General features: G+C 37.1%; 1 protein-coding gene across 1 annotated transcript in view; it reads right to left on the bottom strand.

Annotated features, from left to right (window-relative positions):
* Nucleotides 1-22,033, bottom strand: part of LOC122225973 — a 249,376-nt gene that overhangs the window by 107,966 nt on the left and 119,377 nt on the right. Inside the window, exon 6 of the mRNA XM_042948654.1 lies at nucleotides 1,402-1,528. Coding sequence (XP_042804588.1) covers nucleotides 1,402-1,528 — 127 coding nt within the window. The remainder of the gene's footprint in view (nucleotides 1-1,401; nucleotides 1,529-22,033) is intronic.

Raw genomic sequence — 22,033 nt, 5'->3', positions numbered from 1 at the left:
CATGAGCCTGTAAATAATCCCATAACTTAATGAAGACCTATGTTAGAAATATCTGTTTCCTTTGAAAACATTCTTTCAGCAGTTGTCAAACTTACCTTTTCATGACTTTGCTTACTGTGAATTTAAATCACAACCTATCTGGGAAAGAATAAGTCCACTGCATGATGCAGCATAAGCACATACATTTCTAATGGAAAATAATCATGTCCACCACCTAATCAGAGCAGCTAGCTCCCCCAGGACCAGCACCTTGTATGCACTGAGTTGGATTCAGAGTTCAGGACTCAGTTCTGCATCAGAGCTGACCTTCCTCAGGATGGCATATGCTGCACTTGAACCCCCAGAGCCTAGCCACTCTGCTCCTATCATCTTTTGCCTGGAATGTCAGTCCTGTTCCCACTCCCCAAGTCTGGATGAAGTACATGTTTGACAGGTGTAGCTATTTTGCTTTTTCAACCCTGTCTATGGCTTTACCATTCTTTATATTTAAAAAATATATATTTATTTATTTTTGGGTGAGTGCAAGCCGGGGAGGGGCAGAGTGAGGGGGACAGAGGATCCGAAACAGGCTCTGCACTAACAGGCTGACAGCAGTGAGCCTGACGTGGGGCTCAAACTCATGAACTGTGAGATCATGACCTGAGCTGAAGTTGGACACTCAACCAACTGAACCACCCAGGTGCCCTCCATTCTTTGTCTTTCCTAAACACCAGATTGGCCTCTCCTTCCAGCCAGCTTTCAGACAATAAGGTTGCTAATAAAATCTGCACCTGCTCAAGATCTGACACTTGACACCAGGAGCCCTTGAACATTTTCAGCATATGCAAGCCCCTCCTAGGTTAGGTCTGGGAAAGGTGGTGGCTATGCATGAGGATGCCCTATCTTGGCTCTCACTGGGGCCCAGTTTCCTTCTGGCACAAAGGCCAGTGCTTTTATGGGCAAATATATGATGTGATGCTGTTTGCCACAGATTTGGGTAAGAGACTCAGAGAGGCAGCCATAAAACTCACAGAAGAAGCTTGTCTGTCAAAGGGAAAACACTCAAGTTCCATTCTAGACTAAAGACAACTCTCTATGTGATTATTTCTTCTGCAAGTTGTATATCCTATAGTTATATCCTATTGCTAGACCCAAGAGATGAACATTAGTTTTACTCAAAATAAATGAATGGAGGCAGGTTTGGGGATTCAATAATGGAATCTTCCCCAAGCCAATAATTCCCTTTCTCTGGGTGCTAGGGACCTCTTCCTAACTGAAGGGATAAGAGACACTGGTTTATCTGTCTCACCTTCAAGCTACTTCTGCCAGACAAGTAAACATAGCAGTCAACGATACTCTCTCATTTCTTGTCCTTTCTAGGACACCAGAGTATAAAACAAAAGAGAGAGGCACATGACTCACCAGTGTCTGGTAGGTACTCTGGCCAGCCCATGCAGTTCAGTCCTGTTGGGGCACTCTGGGAGAATGGATGGTTTCTTCTAGTGAGACTCAAAGACTCTGGAGAGGTCACAGTCATCTTCCTCCAACACTGGGAGAGGAGGAAAGAGGCAGAGAGTAAATGAAGAAAAGAGATGATATGCTGTCATTGCCACATCGTACTTTTATCATTGTCCAGGATCTTTGCTGTGAGCAGGATACACAGCCAAAATGCACACAGCTTCAGGAGGTGCCATTTACATCAAAATCCATGAGGAAAAAACCCAGAAAACTTCTCCTGGGGTCTGTAACCTGTATGGCCATATATGATAATTGTGGCAGAACAGGTTGTCACTCAACAATGTGAAATAAGGACTATTGAGAAGGTCTCCAAACTCCCAAATCTCCAGCTGCTCAGTCACACAGCCTGACATTTCTCCAAAAGCATGACTGTTAGTTTTAATTAAGGCATATTATTTTAGGGGTGCTTAAGTAAAATACTACCCATGAAGTCCTGGGCATTTCATAAATATGAGACAGACTTACCCTTCAAATTGTAAGGACCAGTGTTGCATAGGGTCTTGGGAAGACAAGGGATATTGTCCCATTCTTTATCATTCTATCATCCAGATATAAAATTGGCCCCTTCCAGTTTTGTCTACTTTGTAAGGTTATTAGATTAGCTTAAACATTTTCATATGTAGGGGCACCTGGGTGGCTCAGTCGGTTGAGTGTCTGACTTTGGCTTGGGTCATGATCTTGCAGTCTGTGAGTTTGAGCCCCATGTCGGGCTCTGTGCTGACAGGTTGGAGCCTGAAGCCTGTTTCGATTTCTGTGTGTCTCCCTCTCTCTTTACCCCTCCCCTGCTTGTGTTCTCTGTCTTAAAAATAAATAAATGTTTAAAAAAATTTAAAAATTTTGGTATGTATTCAAATAAATGTTTGTTCCTTTTCCTTCTCTTTTGTATCCCTGAAGTGATTAAGCAAGTAGTGCTTAGAAAATTCTTTTGTTGTCCCTATGATATCCTCTGGCTTGATCTCAACAGCAACTTGAAACTGGGTGTGCCCAAAAGGTACTCCAAAAGAAGCCCTTTCTGGTCTGAAGAGAAGGAAAAGGGGCCCCTAAGAGTATGAATGAATGGGGAAAATCTTCTCTGTTGTTGTTTCCTCCCACCCCCAATTCCCAGGAAATCCTATTGTAGTATGGCAGTGACAGCCCGATAGGCACCTAAAACCCTGAGGAAGGGGAATCCTCCACGACTAGAGGAGCTCTGGTCCTAAGAACATGGAGGTGGGAGGAGAATCCTGTTTCATTTTTCTATCTGTTTTCCTGCTGCTTGGCTCTAGAGGCAGACACATTTGCAGGAAGTATATTGCAAAGTAGGAAAACAAAAGCCCAGCTTTCTTGCAAAAAGATCAGGAATATAGGGGCTTCTGGAACGATAAAGTGTCTGGAAGAATTCAGAGAGGAAGAAATTCAAGAAAATGATCCCAAAAAGTGTATAAACTCCAGGACTTACCCCAAACTGTGCATGGGTGGATCTGAGCCTAAACAGGGTAGAAAGTCTTTGAGAACTGAACTATGGAATAGAACATTTTACAGGTCCCAGACTAGCCACTGAGTGATCTAAATTATCCAAATAGCACTGAAAACACCTTGAAAACTGAAATGACCTAAGCCCCTGAAGGCCAGTAAGAACTTGTAGTCTAAATTGGATCAACTTCTTAAAAAATGTAATAGCCATCATTCTCCACAGCAACTAAACAAGGTCCAGAGTCTCATAACATAGTATTCAAAATGTCCAAGATATTATTCAAAATGACTTAACATACAAACAACTATGAAAATCTCAGTAATGTTTAAGGGAAAGGACAACCAACAGATCTCAACACCAAGGTAACATGGTAGTTGAAATTATCAGACTTTAAAGCAGCTCTTATAACCAGACTCTAAGAAGTACTCTTGAACTGAATGGAAAATAACAGCAGGGAGATATAGTTGACACTTGAATAACACAGTTTTGAAGTGTGCGGGTCCACTTACATGTGGATTTTTTTTTGATAACTACAGTACAGTGCTGTAAATGTATTTTCTCTTCCTTATGATTTTCTTAACATTTTTTTTCTCTAGTTTGCTTATTGTAAGAATAAAGTATGTAATACATACAACATGAACAAGAAGTGATAACTGACTGCTTATGTTAGTAAGGTTTCTGGTCAACAATAGGCTATTGGTAAATTTTATGGGAATCAAAAGTTATGTGTGGATTTTGACTGTGTGTGAAGTTAGCACTCTTAACCCCTCTGTTGTTCAAGGGTTAAATATAGATGAAAAAAAAAGAATGAAATTGATATATTAGAACTGAAAAATATAATAACTGAAATAAAAAATTCACTGGTAAGTTTTAATTACAACATAAGATTACTGAGGAAAGAATCAGTAAACTAAATAGCTCAAAAGAAATGATCCAGTCTGAAGAACAGAGAAACAATAATACAGTAAAACCTTGGCTTGCTAGCATAATTCATTCTGGAAACATGCTTGTAATCCAAAGCACTCATATATCAAAGTGAATTTCAAGAACCATTGGCTCAGTTGTGATCATGCAATGTTCAGCATCACACACTGCTTGTATTGGAAGACATCACTTGTTTATCAAGTTAAAATTTATTAGAAATGTTTGTTCATCTTGTGGAACACTCGCAGAACAAGTTACTCATAAACCAAGGTTTTACTGTATTGGAAAAAATGAACAGAGCCTCAGGGACCTATAGGACAACAATAAACATCTAACATTCTGCCATCAGAGATGCAGGAACAGAAGAGAAAGTGTGGTGGAGAACAATATCAACAAATTTCTTGGAAGAAGAGTTAAGATGGCAGAGTAGTAAGGGGACTTGTCTGTCCCTCAAACACAGCGAGATCAACATCAAACCATTTTGAACACCTAGGAAATCAGTCTGAGGATTAACAGAATAGTCTGAATAATTCGAAGGAAAGAACACAGCAGGTACATAGTGCAGAGAGGGGAACTGGGGAAGTGAAGAGCTGCAGTGCCCCAGAGGGGAGGGGGCTGTTTTCATGGAGAGGAAAAGAGAGGGGGAGAGAGAGCAGTGCACTGGGTTTGCACAAGAAAGCACTCCCTCTGAAAGCAACTAGAGAGAAAGAGTGAAAACACGAACTGGGGACTGCACAAAACAACTGTTCCCCAAAACCACTGACAAGAGAAAAAGGAGAGAGTTTCAATACTGCCAGTTTTTTATAAACATTAGAGCACTGAATCTGAAGTTTCAGAGGTCAGCACCTGGCGGTGCTCTGGTGAGGAAGCAGGGCAGAGCCCTGGGAGCAGGCAGCAAGGTCTGAGGATCCCCTGGATCATGTGGGGAGAAGATGTTCCCTTCCTTGGAGTGCATTTGGTAGGGGTTATATGGCCTATCCACAGGTAGAAGATCCAGTAGGCACCATCAAGCCACCATGGCACCCATACAGGAACAAAGGATGACAGCTTAGGGCAGCAAATCCTGGTGCCAGCTCTGTGTTGTGAGTTACCATAAACTCTGAACTTCTGCCATTCTGCAGTGGGATGACTATTTCCTGGGACAAGCTGGCCCCAGCTACAGCACAGTGAGACCCTCCCCCAGAAGATCACTGCAGGTCTGAACCATGGGAGTCTCTGATGTGTGGTTTTGGAACACAACTGCACCTGAGATAAAACTCTGGAGAGAGGTGCCGCCTGGTAGGCAGACAGCTCAGACACAGACAGGAGGAAGGCAGAGAGCTGACAGAAGCAGGGGGCACAGGATGGGTGACTGATCCGTATGTCTGTGAGAGTGCGAGCTTCTCACTTCAGAGACTAGAGAGCAGGGTGAAGCCATTTACACCATTAGCCCATCAACACTGATTGACTCCAGTGAGCAAAACAGTGCCACTAAGTGGAGAACAGGGCTGTTATACCAAGCCTTGCATCCCTGTTGCCTCCAGGTCCAACTCCACTAGGGTAAGTGGGCCTTGGAATCAGATCAGCAGACCCCTCCCCCAGAGGACCAGTACAAATCCCTTCTGGGAGCTTAGCCTACTGATCATAGAGTGCTGCAAAGATTCAGCTCTAGAGGAAAATGGATCTAGCTTCATTTGGGTTTTTCTGTTTGTTGGTTTGTTCACTTTTTTGTTGTTTTGTTTTTGTTTTTGTTGTTGTTTTTCTTTTCTTTTGTTTCTTGGACACAAAAAGAGCAAAATTTTTTATTTTGTCTTATTATTTTTTATTTTTTAATTTTAATTTTTTTCTTTTTTTTAATCGAGCTTCTCTTAACAAGCAGACCAAAACACACCTAAGATCCAGCTTCCTTTATTTGATATTTAAAAAATTTAAATTTTTATTTCATTCTATTATTACTATTATTGTTGTTGTTGTTTTCTTCCTCCAAAATGACAAGAAGGAGGAATTCACCTCAAAAGAAAAAAACAGAAGAAATGACAGCCAGGGATTTAATCAATGCAGAATTAAGTAAGTGTCTGAACTAGAATTTAAAACAATGATTATAAGGATACTAGGTAGGCTTGAAGAAAGCATAGAAGACACAAGATAATCCCTTTCTGCAGAGATAAAAGAAGTAAAATCTAGTCAGACTGAAGTTAAAATTGCTATAACCAAGACGCAAACCCAAATGGAGGCCATAAAAATGAGGATGGATGATGAGGCAGAGGAGCAAAATAGTGATATAGAAGATAAAATTATGGAAAATAATGAAACTGAAAAGAAGAGGGAAACAAAAGTGAGAGATCCTGAAGGCAGACTTAGGGAACTCAGCAATTTATTAAAATATAATAATATTTATAACCTAGGAGTCCCAGAAGATGAAGAGAGAGAAAAAGGGGCAGAAGGTTTATGTGAGCAAATTATAGATGAAAACTTCCCTATTCTGGGAAAGGACACAGATATAAAATCCAAGAAACACAGAGAACTCCCATCAAATTCAATAAAAGCCAGCCATCACCAAGACATGTCATAATCAAATTCACAAAAAACACAAACAAGGAAAGAATACTGAACGCACCAAGGGGAAAAAAAGTCCTTAACCTACAAGGAAAGACATATCAGGTTCATAGTAGAACTGTCCACAGAAACTTGACAGGCCAGAAAGGACTGGCGAGATATATTCAACATGCTAAATAGGAAAAATATGCAGCCAAGAATACTCTATCCAGCAAGGCTGTCATTCAAAATAGAAGGAGAGATAAAGAGTTTCCCCAACAAACAAAAACTACAGGAGTCAGCCCTACAAGAAATTTTGAGGACTCTTTGAGTGGAGAAAACAAAAGACCAAAAGCAACAAACACTAGAAAGGACCAGAGCGCGTCACCAGAAACCAACACTACAGGCAACACAATGTCACTAAATTCATATATTTCAATAATCACTCTGAATGTAAATGGACTAAATATTTCAATCAAAAGACAAAGGGCATCAGAATAAATAAAAAACAAGATTCATGTATATGCTGCCTATGACTCATTTTAGACCTAAAGACACCTGCAGATTGAAAGTGAGGGGATGGAGAACTCTCTAACATGCTAATGGACGTCAAAAGAAAACTAGAGTAGCCATACTTACATCAGACAAATTAGATTTTAAAACAGACTGTAACAAGAGGTGAAGAAGGGCATTATATCATAATAATGGGGTCTATCCACCAAGAAGATCTATCAATTATATTTATGCCCCCAGCTTGAAAGCACCCAAATATATAAATCAATTAATCACAAACATAAAGACACTCATTGATAATAATACAATAATAGTAGGGGACTTTAACACCCCACTTACAGTTATGGCATCTAAGCAGAAAACCACAGGACATACCTCCTCATAAGGAAACAATGGCTTTGAATGACACACTGGACCATATGCACTTTGCAGATATATTCAGAATATTTCATCCTAAAACAGCAGAATACACATTCTTTTTGAGTACACATGGAACATTCTCCAGGACAGATCACATACTGGGTCACAAGTCAGCCTTCAACAAATACAAAAAGATTGAGATCATGCCATGCATATTTTCAGATCACAACACTATGAAACATATAGTCAACCACAAGAAAAAGTTTGGAAGACCTTCAAGTACATGGAGGTAAAAGGATATTCTATTAAAGAATGAATAGGTTGACCAGGAAATAGAAGAAATTAAAAAAATACAGGAAGCAGGGATGCCTGAGTGGCTCAGTTAAGTGTCTGACTTTGGATTTGGGCTCAGGTCATGATCTCACAGTTCATGAGATAGAGCCCCGCGTAGTGCTCTGCGTTGACAGTGGAGCCTGCTTGGGATTCTCTCTCTCTCTCTCTCTCTCTCTCTCTCTCTCTTGCTTTCTGCCCCTCCTCTTCTCATGCTCTCTCCCTCTCTCAAAATAAATAAATATTTAAAAAAATACATGGAAGCAAATAAAAATGAAACCATGACAGTCCAAAACCTTTGGGATGTAGCAAAGGGAGTCCTAAGAGGGAAGTATATTGTAATTTAGGCTTACCTCAAGAAGCAAGAAAGGTCCCAAATACACAACCTAACCTTACACCTAAAGGAGATAGAAAAGGAAGCAAATAAAGTAAAGCCAACAGAAGAAGGGGAATAATAAAGATTAGAGCAGAAATAACTTTTACAGAAACAAACAAAAAACCCAGTAGAACAGATCAATGAAACTAAGAGCTAGTTCTTTGAGAGAATTAACAAAAATGATAACCCCCTAGCCAGACTGATCAAAAAGAAAGAGGAAGGACCCAAATAGATAAAATTACAAATGAAAGAGGATATATCACAATCAATACCACAGAAATACAAACAATTATGAGAATACTATGAAAAATTATATGCCAACAAACTGCAGGCAATCTGGAAGAAATGGATGAATTCCTAGAAACTCACAAACTACCAAAACTGAAACAGGAAGAAATAGAAAATTTGAACAGACCCTTAACCATCAAAGAAATTGAACCAGTAATAAAAAATCTCCCACCAAACAGAGTCCTGGGCCAGATGGTTTCCCAGGGGAATTCTACCAGACATTTAAAGAAGAGTTAATACATATTCTTCTCAAACTGTTCCAAAAAATAGAAATGGAAGGAAAACTTCCAAACTGATTTTATTGAGGCCAGCATTACTTTGATTCCAAAACAAAGACCCCACTCAAAGGAGAATTACAGGCCAATATCCCTGATAATATGGATGCAAAAATTCTCAACAAGATACTAACAAATCGAATTTAATAGTACATTAGAGTATTCACCATGATCAAGTGGGATTTATTCCTGAGCTGCAGGGCTGATTCAATATTTGCAAATAAATCATCATGATACACTATATTATAAGAGAAATGATAAGAACCATATGGTCTTGTCAATAGATGCAGAAAAAGCATTTGATAAAATACAACATTCATTCTTGATAAAAACCCTCAACAAAGTAGGCATACATGGGACATACCTTAACATCATTAAGGCTGTATATAAGAGATCCACAGCTAATATCATCCTCAAAGGGGAAAAATTGAGAACCATTTCTCTACAGTTAGGAACAAGACAAGGATGTCCACTCTCATCATTACTATTTAAAATAGTACTGGAAGTCTTAGCCTCAGCTAAGGGGTTCAGAAAACAAAACGCTGAATACAGAACCCCTACAGAACTTTGGTGTTCTGAATAGAAAACCCAGAAATGGACCCACAACTGTATGGTCAACTCATCTTCAACTAAGCAGGAAAGAATATCCAGTGGCATAAAGACAGTCTCTTCAGCAAAAGGTGTTGGGAAAAACTGGACAGCAATATGCAGAAGAATGAAACTGCACCACTTTCTTACACATACATAAAAATAAATTCAAAATGGATAAAAGACCTAAATGTGAGACAAGAAACCATCAAAATCCTAGAGGAGAACCCAGGCAGCAACCTCTTTGATCTCACCTGGAGCAACTTCTTACTAGACACACTGCCAAAGGCAAAGGAAACAAAAGCAAACATCAACTATTGGAATTTCATCAAGAAAAAAAGCTTCTGCACAGTGAAGGAAACAATCAACAAAACTAAAATACAGCCTAGGAATGGGAGAAGACATTTGAAAATGACATATCTGATAAAGGTTTAGTATCCAAAATCTATAAAGAACTTATTAAACTCAACAGCCAAAAAACAAATAAGCCAGTTAAGAAATGGACAGAAGACATCCATAGATACTTATCCAAAGAAGACATCCATATGGTTAACAGACATATGAAAAAAATGCTCACCATCACTCATCATCAGGGAAATACAAATCAAAACCATGATGAAATAACCACCTCACACCTGTCAGAATGGCTAAAATTAACAACATAAGAAACAACAGGTATTGGCAAGGATGCAGAGAAAGAGGAACACTCTTGCATTGTTGGTGTAAATGCTAATAGGTGCAGCCACTGTGGAGAACAATATGGAGGTTCTTCAAGAAACTAAAAATAGAACTACCCTACCATCCAACAATTGCACTACTAGGTATTTGCCCAAAGGACACAGAAATACAGATTCAAAGGGGTACATGCACTCCAGTGTATATATCACTATTATCAACAATAGCCAAACTATGGAGAAACCCTAAATGTCCAAATGGATAAAGAAGACGTGGTATATATATATATATATATATATATATATATATATATATATACACACACATACACACACACACACACACACACACACACACACACACACAATGGGATATTACTCAGCCATCAAAAAGAATGAAATCTTTCCATTTGCAGTGACATGGATGGGGCTAGAATGTATTATGCTAAGTGAAATAAGTCAATCAGAGAAAGACAAATACTATATGATTTCACTCATTTCTGGAATTTAAGAAACAAAACAGATAAACATATGGGAAAGTGGGGGGAAGAGAGGAAAACAAACCACAAGAGACTCTTAATTATAGAGCACAAAATATGGGTTGATGGAGGGAGGTGGATAGGCAGTGATATAGATGGGTACTAAGGAGGGCACTTGTGATGAGCACTAGGTGTTGTACGTAAGTGGTGAATCACTGAATTCTACTCCTAAACCAATATTGCACTGTATGTTAGCTAACTAAAATTTAAATTTAAAAAAATGAGGAAGAAAAAAAAAGAAATTTCTGAAAACATTCTAAATGTGATGAAAAAAAAAACCCCTTAGCTTACAGTACAAGAAACTCAGCAAACTTCAAACAGGAAAACCCAAGAATATCAATGCCCAACACATCATAACTGAACTACTGAAGACAAGAGACAATGAAAAAAATCTTGAAGGCAGCCAGAAACTAACAACAAATCATATATATATAAGGGAACAATCATTCAAATGACTACACATTTTTCATGGAGGCCAGAAAGAAGTGGAACAGTATTTTTTAAATGCTACACCAACTGTCAACCCAGAATTCTATATCCAACAAAAAAAATACTTTAGGGAAGAAAGTGAAATAAATACATTCTTAGATGAAGCAAACTAAGAAAATTTGTCACTACCAGACCTATGCTAAAGAAATTTTAAAGCTCTTCAAACTAAAGGGAAATGATACTAGAGAGAAACTTCAAAAGTCAGGAATTAAAGGAAGAGCAATAGAAATAGTAAATATATAGGTAAGTATAATAGATATTTTTCTCTAAGTTCTTTAAAGTATGTTTGACTTAAAAGCAAAAATTACAATATTTTCTGATAGGGTTTTCGATATATGCAGATGACCTATGACAACTACAGCATTAAGGGGGTATATTAAAGAGACCTATATGGTGGAAGGTTTTCTTTTTTCTTTTTTTTCTGAGGTAGGCTCCACATCCAATGTGGGGCTTGAACTCACAACCCTGAGATCAAGAATTTTATGCTCTATTGACTGAGACACCCACGTGCCCCTTGATGGAAGATTTTAGACATCTCTCTTGGTGTAGTAAAATACCAAGTATAAGTGAACTATGAAAAGTTAAGGATGTATATTAATTCCTAGCCTGGCTATTAAGAAAAAAATCCACATAACAATATATAGTTAAAGAAAATAACATATAAGTTAAAATTGAAAATTTAAAAAATAATCCAAAGACAGTAAAAGGAAACAGAGCAATGAATCAGAGGAACAAGCAGAGAACACTGTAGATCTTAATCCCAAACACATCAATAATTACATTAAATTGAAATACGAACATATAATTACAGAGATTTTCAAAATGGATTAATGAAAAAAAAGACCCTGACCATATGCTATCATAAGAAATCCACTTTCAAAATGATGAAGGTGGGTAAAAAGTAAAAGGATGGAAAAACATATGCTACACAAACACTAATCAAAAGAAAACACTAATATCAGACACAACAGACTTCAGAGCAAGGAAAATTACCAGGTATACAGGAGGACACTACATACATAACAAGAGGGTGAATTCACCAAGTAGGCAGGACAACCCTAAATATGTATGCATCTAACCACAGACCTTCAAAATATATGAGAAATAGAAATGCCACAATTATGGTTGGATACTTTAACACTTCTACTGCCGTGAAAAAATAAAAGAAACAGCAAGTGAACAGATGAAGGGAACAACACCATCCACCAAATAGAACTGACAATTACAGAACGGTCCACCCAACAATTTCAGAATATGTGTTGTTTTCAAGTGCACACAGAATATTCACTGAAAGACTATATCCTTGCTGATAATGATAATAACAATGGTAACAACAACAACGTAAGTTTAAAAGGATTGAAATCATACAGAATATGCTTCTCCATAATGGAATTACACTAGAAATCAGTGATAGAAAGTTAGAGAGTCTCTACTTAGAAATTAAGCAACACACTTCAAAATAATCCATGGTAGTCCAGTGACCACACTTTGAGAACTGTAATCCAGTTTTCCAATTCCTTCAACATATGCTTTTTTAATTCCTAATGTTCTGATTCTTTCAAGTTACACTGTAGTATTCTTTTTGTGTTTACTAGTAGAAACTATCAGACCATTATTTGACTCAACTAGTACATAATCCCCACTTCCCATTAAATTATCGGGACTCTCTCTTAGGCCCCCAAACCTGTTAAAATCAGAGAATTTCAGACTTAGAATTCTCTAGAAATCTACTTTAGTCCTGGTTAAGGGGGCAATGGACCCCACACATGTATTTGTGTAGGTCCAATTACACCTGATTTTTAAAAATAGTCATATAAACTGGTGACACTATATCATTTTTCCAAAACTTTCTGTCAAGCCATCTTTCACATGGATTACTAAAACATTCTCCTAAATCTTCTCTCCTTCCTGTACACCATATTTGTCATGCCACTCCCTGTTTAAGCCCTAAAAGCCTGCCATTTCTTATAGGATTAAGTCAAGATTGACTGATGGGGGGCCAACTTTTTCACATTTTGTCTTCTAGCCACTGTGGCAACCACTATTATCTGCCTCTCTACCACCAAGAACCGACCACTCAATACTGCCTGATACTCCATGAATTCCATACTACCATGTCCTTAAAAAATTATAGAGGTATAATTGACACATAACATTATATTGATTTCAGGTATACAACATAATTATTTGATATTTATGTATACTGCAAAGTGATCACCACATAAACCTAATTACCACCTGTCCCCATACAAAGATAATTTTAGAATTAGCTCTTTTGACAAATTTTGAGCATATGCTATGATATTATTGATTATAGTCACCATGCTGTATATTATGTCCCCATGACTTATTTATTTTATAATGGGAAGTTTGCACCTCTTGACCCTTTTCACCTGTTTTGCCCACTCTCCATTCCTTCCCTTCTGCAGCCACCATTGTGTTCTCTGTATCTATGAGTTTTGTTTTGTTTTTTAGATTCCACATATAAGCAAATTTATCCAGTATTTATCTTTCTCTGTCTGACTTAATTTGCTTAGCATAATTCCCTAGAGGTCCATCCATGTTGTCACAAATGGTAAGATGTCATTTTCTTTTATGGATGAGTAATAGTCCACTGTGTATTTATATCTAGCTTTGTTCTTTCTCAAGATAGCTTTGGCTATTCTTCTGTGGTTTCATACAAATTTTAGGATTTGTTTTGTTCTAGTTCTGTGAAAAATACTATTGATATATGCACCCCTATGTTTATTGCAGCGTTACTTATAATAGCCGTAATATGGAAACAACCCAAGTGTCCGTTGGTAGATGAATAGATAGTGAAGACATACAATGGAATATTATTCAGCCATAAAAAAGAATGAAATCTTGCCATTCATGACAACATGGATGAACTAGGGATTTATGCTAAATAATCAGTCAGGAGAAAGACAAATATATGATTTCACTTATATGTAGAATCTAAAAAGCAACACAAATAAAGAGAAACAGATTCATAAATATAGAGAAAAAAACTAGTGGTTGCCAGAGGGGAAGGGGGTGGGGGAATAGATGAAATAAAATAAGGGGATTAAGAGGTAAAAGCTTCTAGTTATAAAATAAATAAGCCACAGGGATAAAAAGTACAACATAGGGAATACTGTTGTAGGGAATAATATTGTAAATAACTTTGTATGGTGACAGACAGTAGCTAACTTACTGTGGTGAGCATTTTGTTATGTAATTATCAAATCACTATGTGATCCACCTGAAACTAATATGTTTTATACCAACTGTACCTCAGTTAAAAAAAACCATATTGTACTGGCATAAGAACAAACACAGATCAATTGAACAGAATAGATGGCCCAGAAGTAATCCCATGCATGTATGGTCAATAAATTTATGACAAAGCAGGCAAGAATGCATAATAGGGAAAGGATAGTCTCTTCAGTAAATGGTGCTGTGAAACATGGACAGCTATATGGAAAATGAAACTAGACCACTATCTTATACCATATACAAAAATTAACTCAAAATGGATTAAAGACCTAACTCTAATGCATGAAATCATAAGTCTCCTAAAAGAAAACATAGGTAGTAATCTCTTGGACATCAACCTTAGCAGTACTTTTCTATGTTTCCCCAGGCAGGAAACAAAAGCAAAAATAAACAATTGGGCTACATAAAACTGAAAAGCTTTTGCATAGTAAAGGAAACCATTAATAAAATGAAAATTCAGCCTACTGAATAGAAGAAAGTAGGGGCATCTGGGTGGCTCAGTCAGTTAAATGTCTGGCTCTTGATTTTGGCTCAGGTCATGATCTCATGTTCATGAGATTGAGCCCCACATCAGGTTCTGTGCTGACAGTGCAGAGCCTATTTAGGATTCTCTCTCTTTCCCTCATTCTTCCCTTTCCCTGTTCACACACTCTCTAAAATAAACAAACAAACAAACAAACAAATAAATAAATGTATTTGCCAATGGTATATCTGATAAGGGGTTAATATACAAAATATAAAAAACTCCTACAATTCAACACCAAGTAAATACATAATCCAATTAAAAATTGGCAGAGGAATAGGCATTTTTCTAAAGAGTGCTTACAGATAGATGGCCAACAGACACATGAAAAGGTGCTCAACATTACCAATAATCAGAGAAATGCAATCAAAACCACAGTGAGCTTTAACCTCACACCAGTCATAATGGTTAGTATCAAAAAGACAAAAAATAAAAAGTTTTGGCAAGGATGTGGAGAAAGGAGAACCCAGTCACTGTTGGTGGGAATGTAAATTGGTGCAGCTACTATGGAGAACAGTATGGAGGTTTCTCAAAAAAACTAAAATACCATACTATTTTGATTACTATAGCTTTGTAATATAGTTTGAAATCAGGGAGCATGATGTCTCCAGCTTTGTTCTTCTTTCTCAAGATTGTTTTGGCTATTTGGGATATTTTGTGGTTCCATACAAATTTCAGGATTGTTCATTCTCTTTCTGTGAAAAATGCCATTGTAATTTTGATACAGATTACACTGAATCTGTAGATTGCTTTGGGTAATATGCACATTTGAACAATATTAATTCTTCCAATCCATAGGCATGGTATATCTTTCTATTTGTGTCTTCTTCAATGTTTTTCTTTAATGTCTTATAATTAAGTGTACAGTGTAATTTAACCATGGAGGTCTTTGATTCCTAGGGATTGTATTATTTTTTTTTAATTTTTAAAATGTTTTATTTTATTTTTGAGAGAGAGAGAGAGAGAGAGAGCAGGGGAGGGGCCGAGAGAGAAGGAGACACAGAATCTAAAGCAGGCTCCAGGCTCTGAGCTGTCAGCACAGAGCCTGAAGCAGGGCTGAACCCATTAACCATGACATCATGACCTGAGCTGAAGTTGGACCCTTAACCTACTGAGCTACCCAGGTCCCCCAGAATGTATTCTTTATGATGCAATTGTAAATGGCATTGTTTTCTCAATTTATCTTTTTTAAAAATATTTTTTCTAATGCCCTTTATTAAAAAAAAATGTTTATTTATTTACTTTTGAGAGAGAGACAGACAGACAGACAGACAGAGAATCCCAAGCAGGCTCCGTGCTGTCACCACAGAGCCTGATGTGTAGCTTGAATTCATGAACTGTGAGATTGTGACCTGAGCCACAATCAAGAATCAAATCCTTAACTGACTGAGCCACCCAGAAACCCCTTAATTTCTCTTTCTGATTGTTTGTTATAAGTATATAGAATGCAATCAATTTTTTTTGTATATTGATATTGTACTCTGCAACTTTACTGAATTCATTTATTAGTTCTAACAGTTTTTTGGTGGAGTCTTTAGGGCTTTCCATACAAGTTATATCATGTTGCCTGAAAATAATGACAGTTTTACTTTTTCCTTTCTGATTTATATGTTTTCTATTTCTTTCTCTTGCTTAATTCCTCTGGCTAGGACTTCCAGTACTAAGGTGAATAAAAGTAGTGACAGTGGCTATCCTAGTCTTATTGCTGATCTTTCCTAAGATCACTACTGAGTATGTTAGCTATGGGCTTGTCCTAAATGGCCTCTATTATGGTGAGTCATGTTCCTTCTATACCCACTTTGTTGAGAGAATTCTATCATGAATGGATACTGAATTTTGTCAAATCATTTTTCTGCATGTATTGGGATGATCACATGATTCTATCCATTTTGTTGATATGGTGTACTGCATTGGTTTACAGATTTTGAACCATCCACACATTCTTGGAATAACTGATCATGATGTATGATCCTTTTATTGTCTTGTAGTATTTGGCTTGCTTCAGAATTTTTTTGAAGATTTTTACATCTTTGTTCATTAGAGATATTGGCATGTAATTTTCTTTTTTGTGGTGTCTTTGGATTTGGGATCAGGGTACTGTGGCTTTGTAAAATGAGTTTTGGAAGTGTTGCTTTCTCTTTAATTCTTTGGAAGACTTTGAGAAAGATAGGTATTAAGTCTTCTTTGAATGTTTAGTGGAATTCACCAGTGAAGCTATCTGGTCATGAATTGTTTGTTGGGAGGGTTTTGATTACTGTTTAATCTCCTTAATCTCCTTTAATCAGTCTATTCAAATTTTCTATTTCTTCATGATTCAGTTTTGGAAGTCTGTATGTTTCTAGGAATTTATTTCTCAGGTTGTCCAATTTGTTGGTGTATAATTGTTCTTAGTAGTCTCTTACAGTCCTTGTATTTCTGTGGTATCAGTTGTAACTTCTCTTTCATTTCACTTATTTATTTGAGTCCCCTCTCTTATCCCTTTTTTTCTCGGTGAGCCTGGCTAAAGGTTTGTCAGTTTTGTTTATCTATTCAGAGAATTATCTCTCAGTTTCATTGATATTTTTTAAGATTATTATTTATTTTGAGAGAGAGAGAGAGAGAGCGCGTGCACACAAGCAGGGGAGGGGCAGAGAGAGAGGGAGAGAGAAAGAATCCCAAGCAGGCTCCACACCGTCAGCGCACAGCCCAATGTGGGGCTTGAACTTAGGAACTGTGAGATCATGACCTGAGCTGAAATCAAGAGTCGGATGCTTAATCAATTGAGCCACCCAGGCACCCCTTACTGATCTTTCCTTGTTGTCTTTTAGTCTCTATTTATTTCTGCTCTGATCTTTATTATTTCCTTCCTCCTAGTAATTTTGTTCTATTTGTTCTTTTCCTAGTTCCTTTAGGTATATGGTTTAGTTATTCATTTGAGATTATTCTTGTTTTCGAAATAGGCCTGTATTGCTATGAAGTTCTCTCTTAGAACTGCTTTTGCTTTGTCCCTTAGATTCTATAAAGTTGTGTTTCCATTTTTATTTGTCTTGAGATAGTTTTTGATCTCTCTTTTGATTTCTTCATTAACCCATGTTGTTTAGTCACTGCACATTTGTCATATTTTCAGTTTTCTTCTTTGAATTGATTTCTAGTTTCCTATCATTGTGGTCATAAAAGATGCCTGATATGATTTAATTATTCTTAAACTTGTTAAGACTTGTTTTGTGGCCTAACATGTGATCTATCCTGGAAAATGTTCCATCTATACTTGAGAAAACTGTGTATTCTGCTGCTTTTGGATGGAATGTTCTGTATATATTGGTTAAGTCAATCTTGTCCAATGTGTTGTTAAAAGCCAATGTATCTTTATTGAGTTTGTTCAAGATGACCTATCCATTGATGTAAAGTGGGGTTTTAAAGTCCCCAACCTTTATTTTATTGCTGTCAATTTCTCCCTTTAGGTCTGTTAGTATTTGCTTTATATATTTTGGTACCACTGTGTTGGGTGTATATGTATTTATAAATGTTATGTCTTCTTGCTGGATTGATCCCTTCATTATTATGTAATGCCCTTATTTGTCTTTCATTACAGCTTTTTTGTTGTTATTCTTTCAAAGTCTATTTTATCTGATATGAGTATAGCTACATCAGCTTTCTTTTGCTTCCCATTTGCTTTATGTATCTTTAGGTCTGAAGTGAGTCTCTTGTAGGTAGCATATAGATGACTGTTGTTTTTAATCCACTCAGCCTCTATGTCTTTTGATTGGAGAATTTAGTCCATTTAAATTTAAAGTTATTATTGATAGGTATGCCATTTTGTTGTTTTCTAGCGGCTTTTATAGTTCTATGTATCTTTCTTCTTCTCTTGCTCTCTTCCCTTGTGCTTTGATGATTTTCTTTAGTGTTGTATAGACTCCTCATTATCTTTCATGTATCTATGATAGGGTTTTGCTATGTGGAACCATGAAGTTCACATGAACCATGAAGTTCACATATAATACTATATATATATACATACGTGTATATATATATGTATATATATATATATGTTAGACTATATATATATATACACATAGTAGGCTATATATATACACATATACATATATACAGTCTATATATATATATATACTATACTATATATATAGTATATATATATATATATAGACTGTATATATGTATATGTGTATATATACACACACACACACACACACACACACACATATATATATAGTCTATTTTAAGTTTATAGCAATTTAAGTTTGAATGCATTGTGAAAGCACATTTTTACTTCCCTTCAGCATTTTTTTTTTGATATCTCATTTTACATCTTTTTGTGTATCCCTTAACTAAGTTTTGTAGTTATGGTTAATTTTACTACTTTTGTCTTTTAACCTTCATACTAGCTTTATAACTGGTTAATCTACTACCTCTACTGTGCATTTAAATTTATTGTTGTGATTTTTACTTTCATATATTTTCTAGTTACTAATTAGTGCCTTTTCTTTTCATCTCAAAGAAGTCCCCTTTACCCTTCTTGTAAGGCCAGTTTAGTAGTGATGGACTTAATTACCTTTTGTTTGTTGAAAACTTTATTTCTCCTTCAATTCTGAATGATAATCTTGCTGAGTAGAGTAGTCTTGGTTGAAAGTTTCCCGACCCCCCACCCCCACCCCCGCCCCGAGCTTTGACTGTATAATACCACTCTCTTTCAAACTGCAAAGTTCCTGCTGAGAGATCTGGTGATAGCCTTCTGGGGATTCCCTTGCATGTAACAAGTTGTTTTTCTCTTGCTGCCATTAATATTCTCTCTTTTGACGTTTTAATCATAATGTGTCTTGGGTAGATCTCTTTGGATTCACCTTGTTGGGAGCTTTCTGAACTTCCTGGATCTGGCTGTCTGTTTCCTTTCCCAGATTAGGGAAGTTTTCAGCAATGTTTTCTTCAGATAATTTTTCTACTCCTTTCTCTCTCTCTCTTCTCCTTCTGAGACCCTTATAATGTGAATGTTATCCCACTTGATTTTGTTCCACAGATCCCCTACACTATCTTCACTTTTTAAAATCTTTTTTTTTCCTGCTCTGTTTGGGTGAGTTCCACTGCTCTGTCTTCTAGATCATTGATTCTTTCTTCAGATTCATTTAGTCTGCTGTTGAACCCCTCTAGTGTATTTTTCAGTTCAGTTATTGTATTCTTCAGCTCTGTGACTTCTGTTTAAAGAATATACTTTGTTTAAAGAATATACTTTCTTATATTTTTCTATCTCTTTAACTTCTCATTGTGTTCCTCCATTCTTGCCCCAAGTTTGGTATCTTTATGATCATTACTTTCAATTATTTATCAGAGAGATTACTTATAATATTTGAGGTTTTATCCTACCATTTTGCTTGGAACATATTCTTCTGTTTCCTCATTTTGCTTGACTGTCTTGTGTTTGTTTCTATGAATTATGAAAAAGAGCTACTCTAAAGTCTTGAAGGAGTGGTTTTGTGGAAGTGATAAAATGTGGCTTTGTGGAAGTGATGAATGTCTTTCAAACATTTTTGGTTGTCTAAGCTGCTTGATTTATTCTTGATAGTTCCTCATTGTTGAGAGTACACCAAGACCTGTCATGATCCAAGGAGAAAGATCTGAGCACCTAGTTTCAGGCTTATTGGAAGTCTGACTCTCAGGCAGTAGTTTTCAAAGTATGCAAATATATCCAGTCCTGGGGGGCTATAATCATGTACCCTGCTGGCCTCTAGAGTCCTACTTGTGCCCTGCTCCTAAGATTAGCAAATGGATCCCCTTCATATGTAGTAAAAGTGGTTTTCAAACTGCTGATTTTACATTGGTTTCTGGGGCAAGTGAGACTACATACAAGTCCTTTAAAAGGAGTATCTCAGTTTCCTACAGTCCTTTGGGTCCCTTGGATGTAAGCCCCATTAGTTTTCTAAGCCAGACATTTTGGGGGCTCATCTCTCTGGTGCAGGTCCCAAGGGTTGGGATGCTTGATGTGGGGCACAAACCCCTCCCTCCTCTGAGAGAAACTCTGGACTTGAGAGATCCCTCCCTATTGGGTGTCACTGCTTCTGGGGTGGGGTTTTTAGAGAGACTATGTCTCTGCCTCTCCTACTCATCTCCATGTGGTCTTTTTATCCATTGTTGTGGAGAAACATTTCAGCTAGTTTCCAGTTCTTTTTCAGATGGAAGTGTTCCATATGTAGCTGTAGATTTGGTGTGAACAGGAGGAAGTGAGTTCAGTTTCTTCCTACACCACCATCTTGGACCAACTTCCCCTACCATTCCCTTGACTTTGCTTTCTGTGGTGAAAATTTGCTTTCTGTGGTGAAAATTTATCAATTTTTCATGCAAGTATCTCCCTGTCTGCAAGGTATTTCCCATGCTCCCTCCACACAGAATTACCCACATCTCCTTTCTGTTAACAGTATTCTGTTGATATCACTACAGCATCTGTTTTGCAGTATGGTTATTCTATGGTTTGTGTTCAGTGAATTACAACATATATTTTATTATTGTGTTGGCACTTTAGCTACACTATAAGCTCCCTGAGGAAAGAGACTATCTATATCTTTTATCCACATCATATGATTCTGAATCAAGCTCATTATTCAGGAAGGGGCTGATAGAGAAAAATGGGATAGCTTTCATTAAGCAATTTATATGTGTCTGGTATGTACTGCACAGTTCATTCATCATTTCTCATTTAATTCCTACAAGTCAAGATAGAAAGAAGTTAACATCTCCATTTTCCAGATGAGGAAAAAGGTTCAAAGAGGTTAAGCAAAGCTAGATGTCTCAAATCTCCTTATTCTCTGGACCATCATTTTTGAAATAAAACTGTATTTCCATTTCTACTGCTTCATTTCCTCTACTTTCCTCATTTTACTACTCACTCAGTTTGACTTCTGTCTACACTCTATACTCACACTGCTTTACAAAGCTCAATAACTAAGTTCTGACTGTGAAATCCAGTGAGTCACTTTCAGTGCTTTCTGCTGTATTTGACATTGCTGATCATTCCACTGTTTCTGCTCTATTCCTTTTCCTTCTCTCTTGGCTTTCCTTCCTTTGTAATGATTCATGTTGGCATTCTGGGTTCTGCCTCCTCCTTTTCTGACAGAATACAAACTTCTCATGGTTCTTTAATCTCCATTTTAGCCCTGACCTGTTCCCTAAGCTTTAGACTCATAATTTCAACACTGATTCCTGAATATATACATTTGAATGAGCCACAGGTACCCCTGAATGAACAAGTACCAAATCAAACTTATTCTTTTTTAAAAATTTATTTTGAGTAGAGGAAGGGCAAAGAGAGAGAAGGAGAACGAGAATCCCAAGCAAGCCCAGTGCTGTTAGCACAGACATCATGTCAGGCTCAATCCCATGAACCATGAGATCATGACCTGAGCTGAAATTAAGAGTCTGATGCTTAACTGACTGAGACACCCAAGCA

This window comes from Panthera leo, chromosome C1 (genome assembly GCF_018350215.1).
Source record: "Panthera leo isolate Ple1 chromosome C1, P.leo_Ple1_pat1.1, whole genome shotgun sequence".
NCBI classification, from domain to species: Eukaryota; Metazoa; Chordata; class Mammalia; order Carnivora; family Felidae; genus Panthera; species Panthera leo.
The sequence above is the reverse complement of the archived record's forward strand: the minus strand, read 5'-3'. Positions and strand labels throughout refer to the sequence as shown.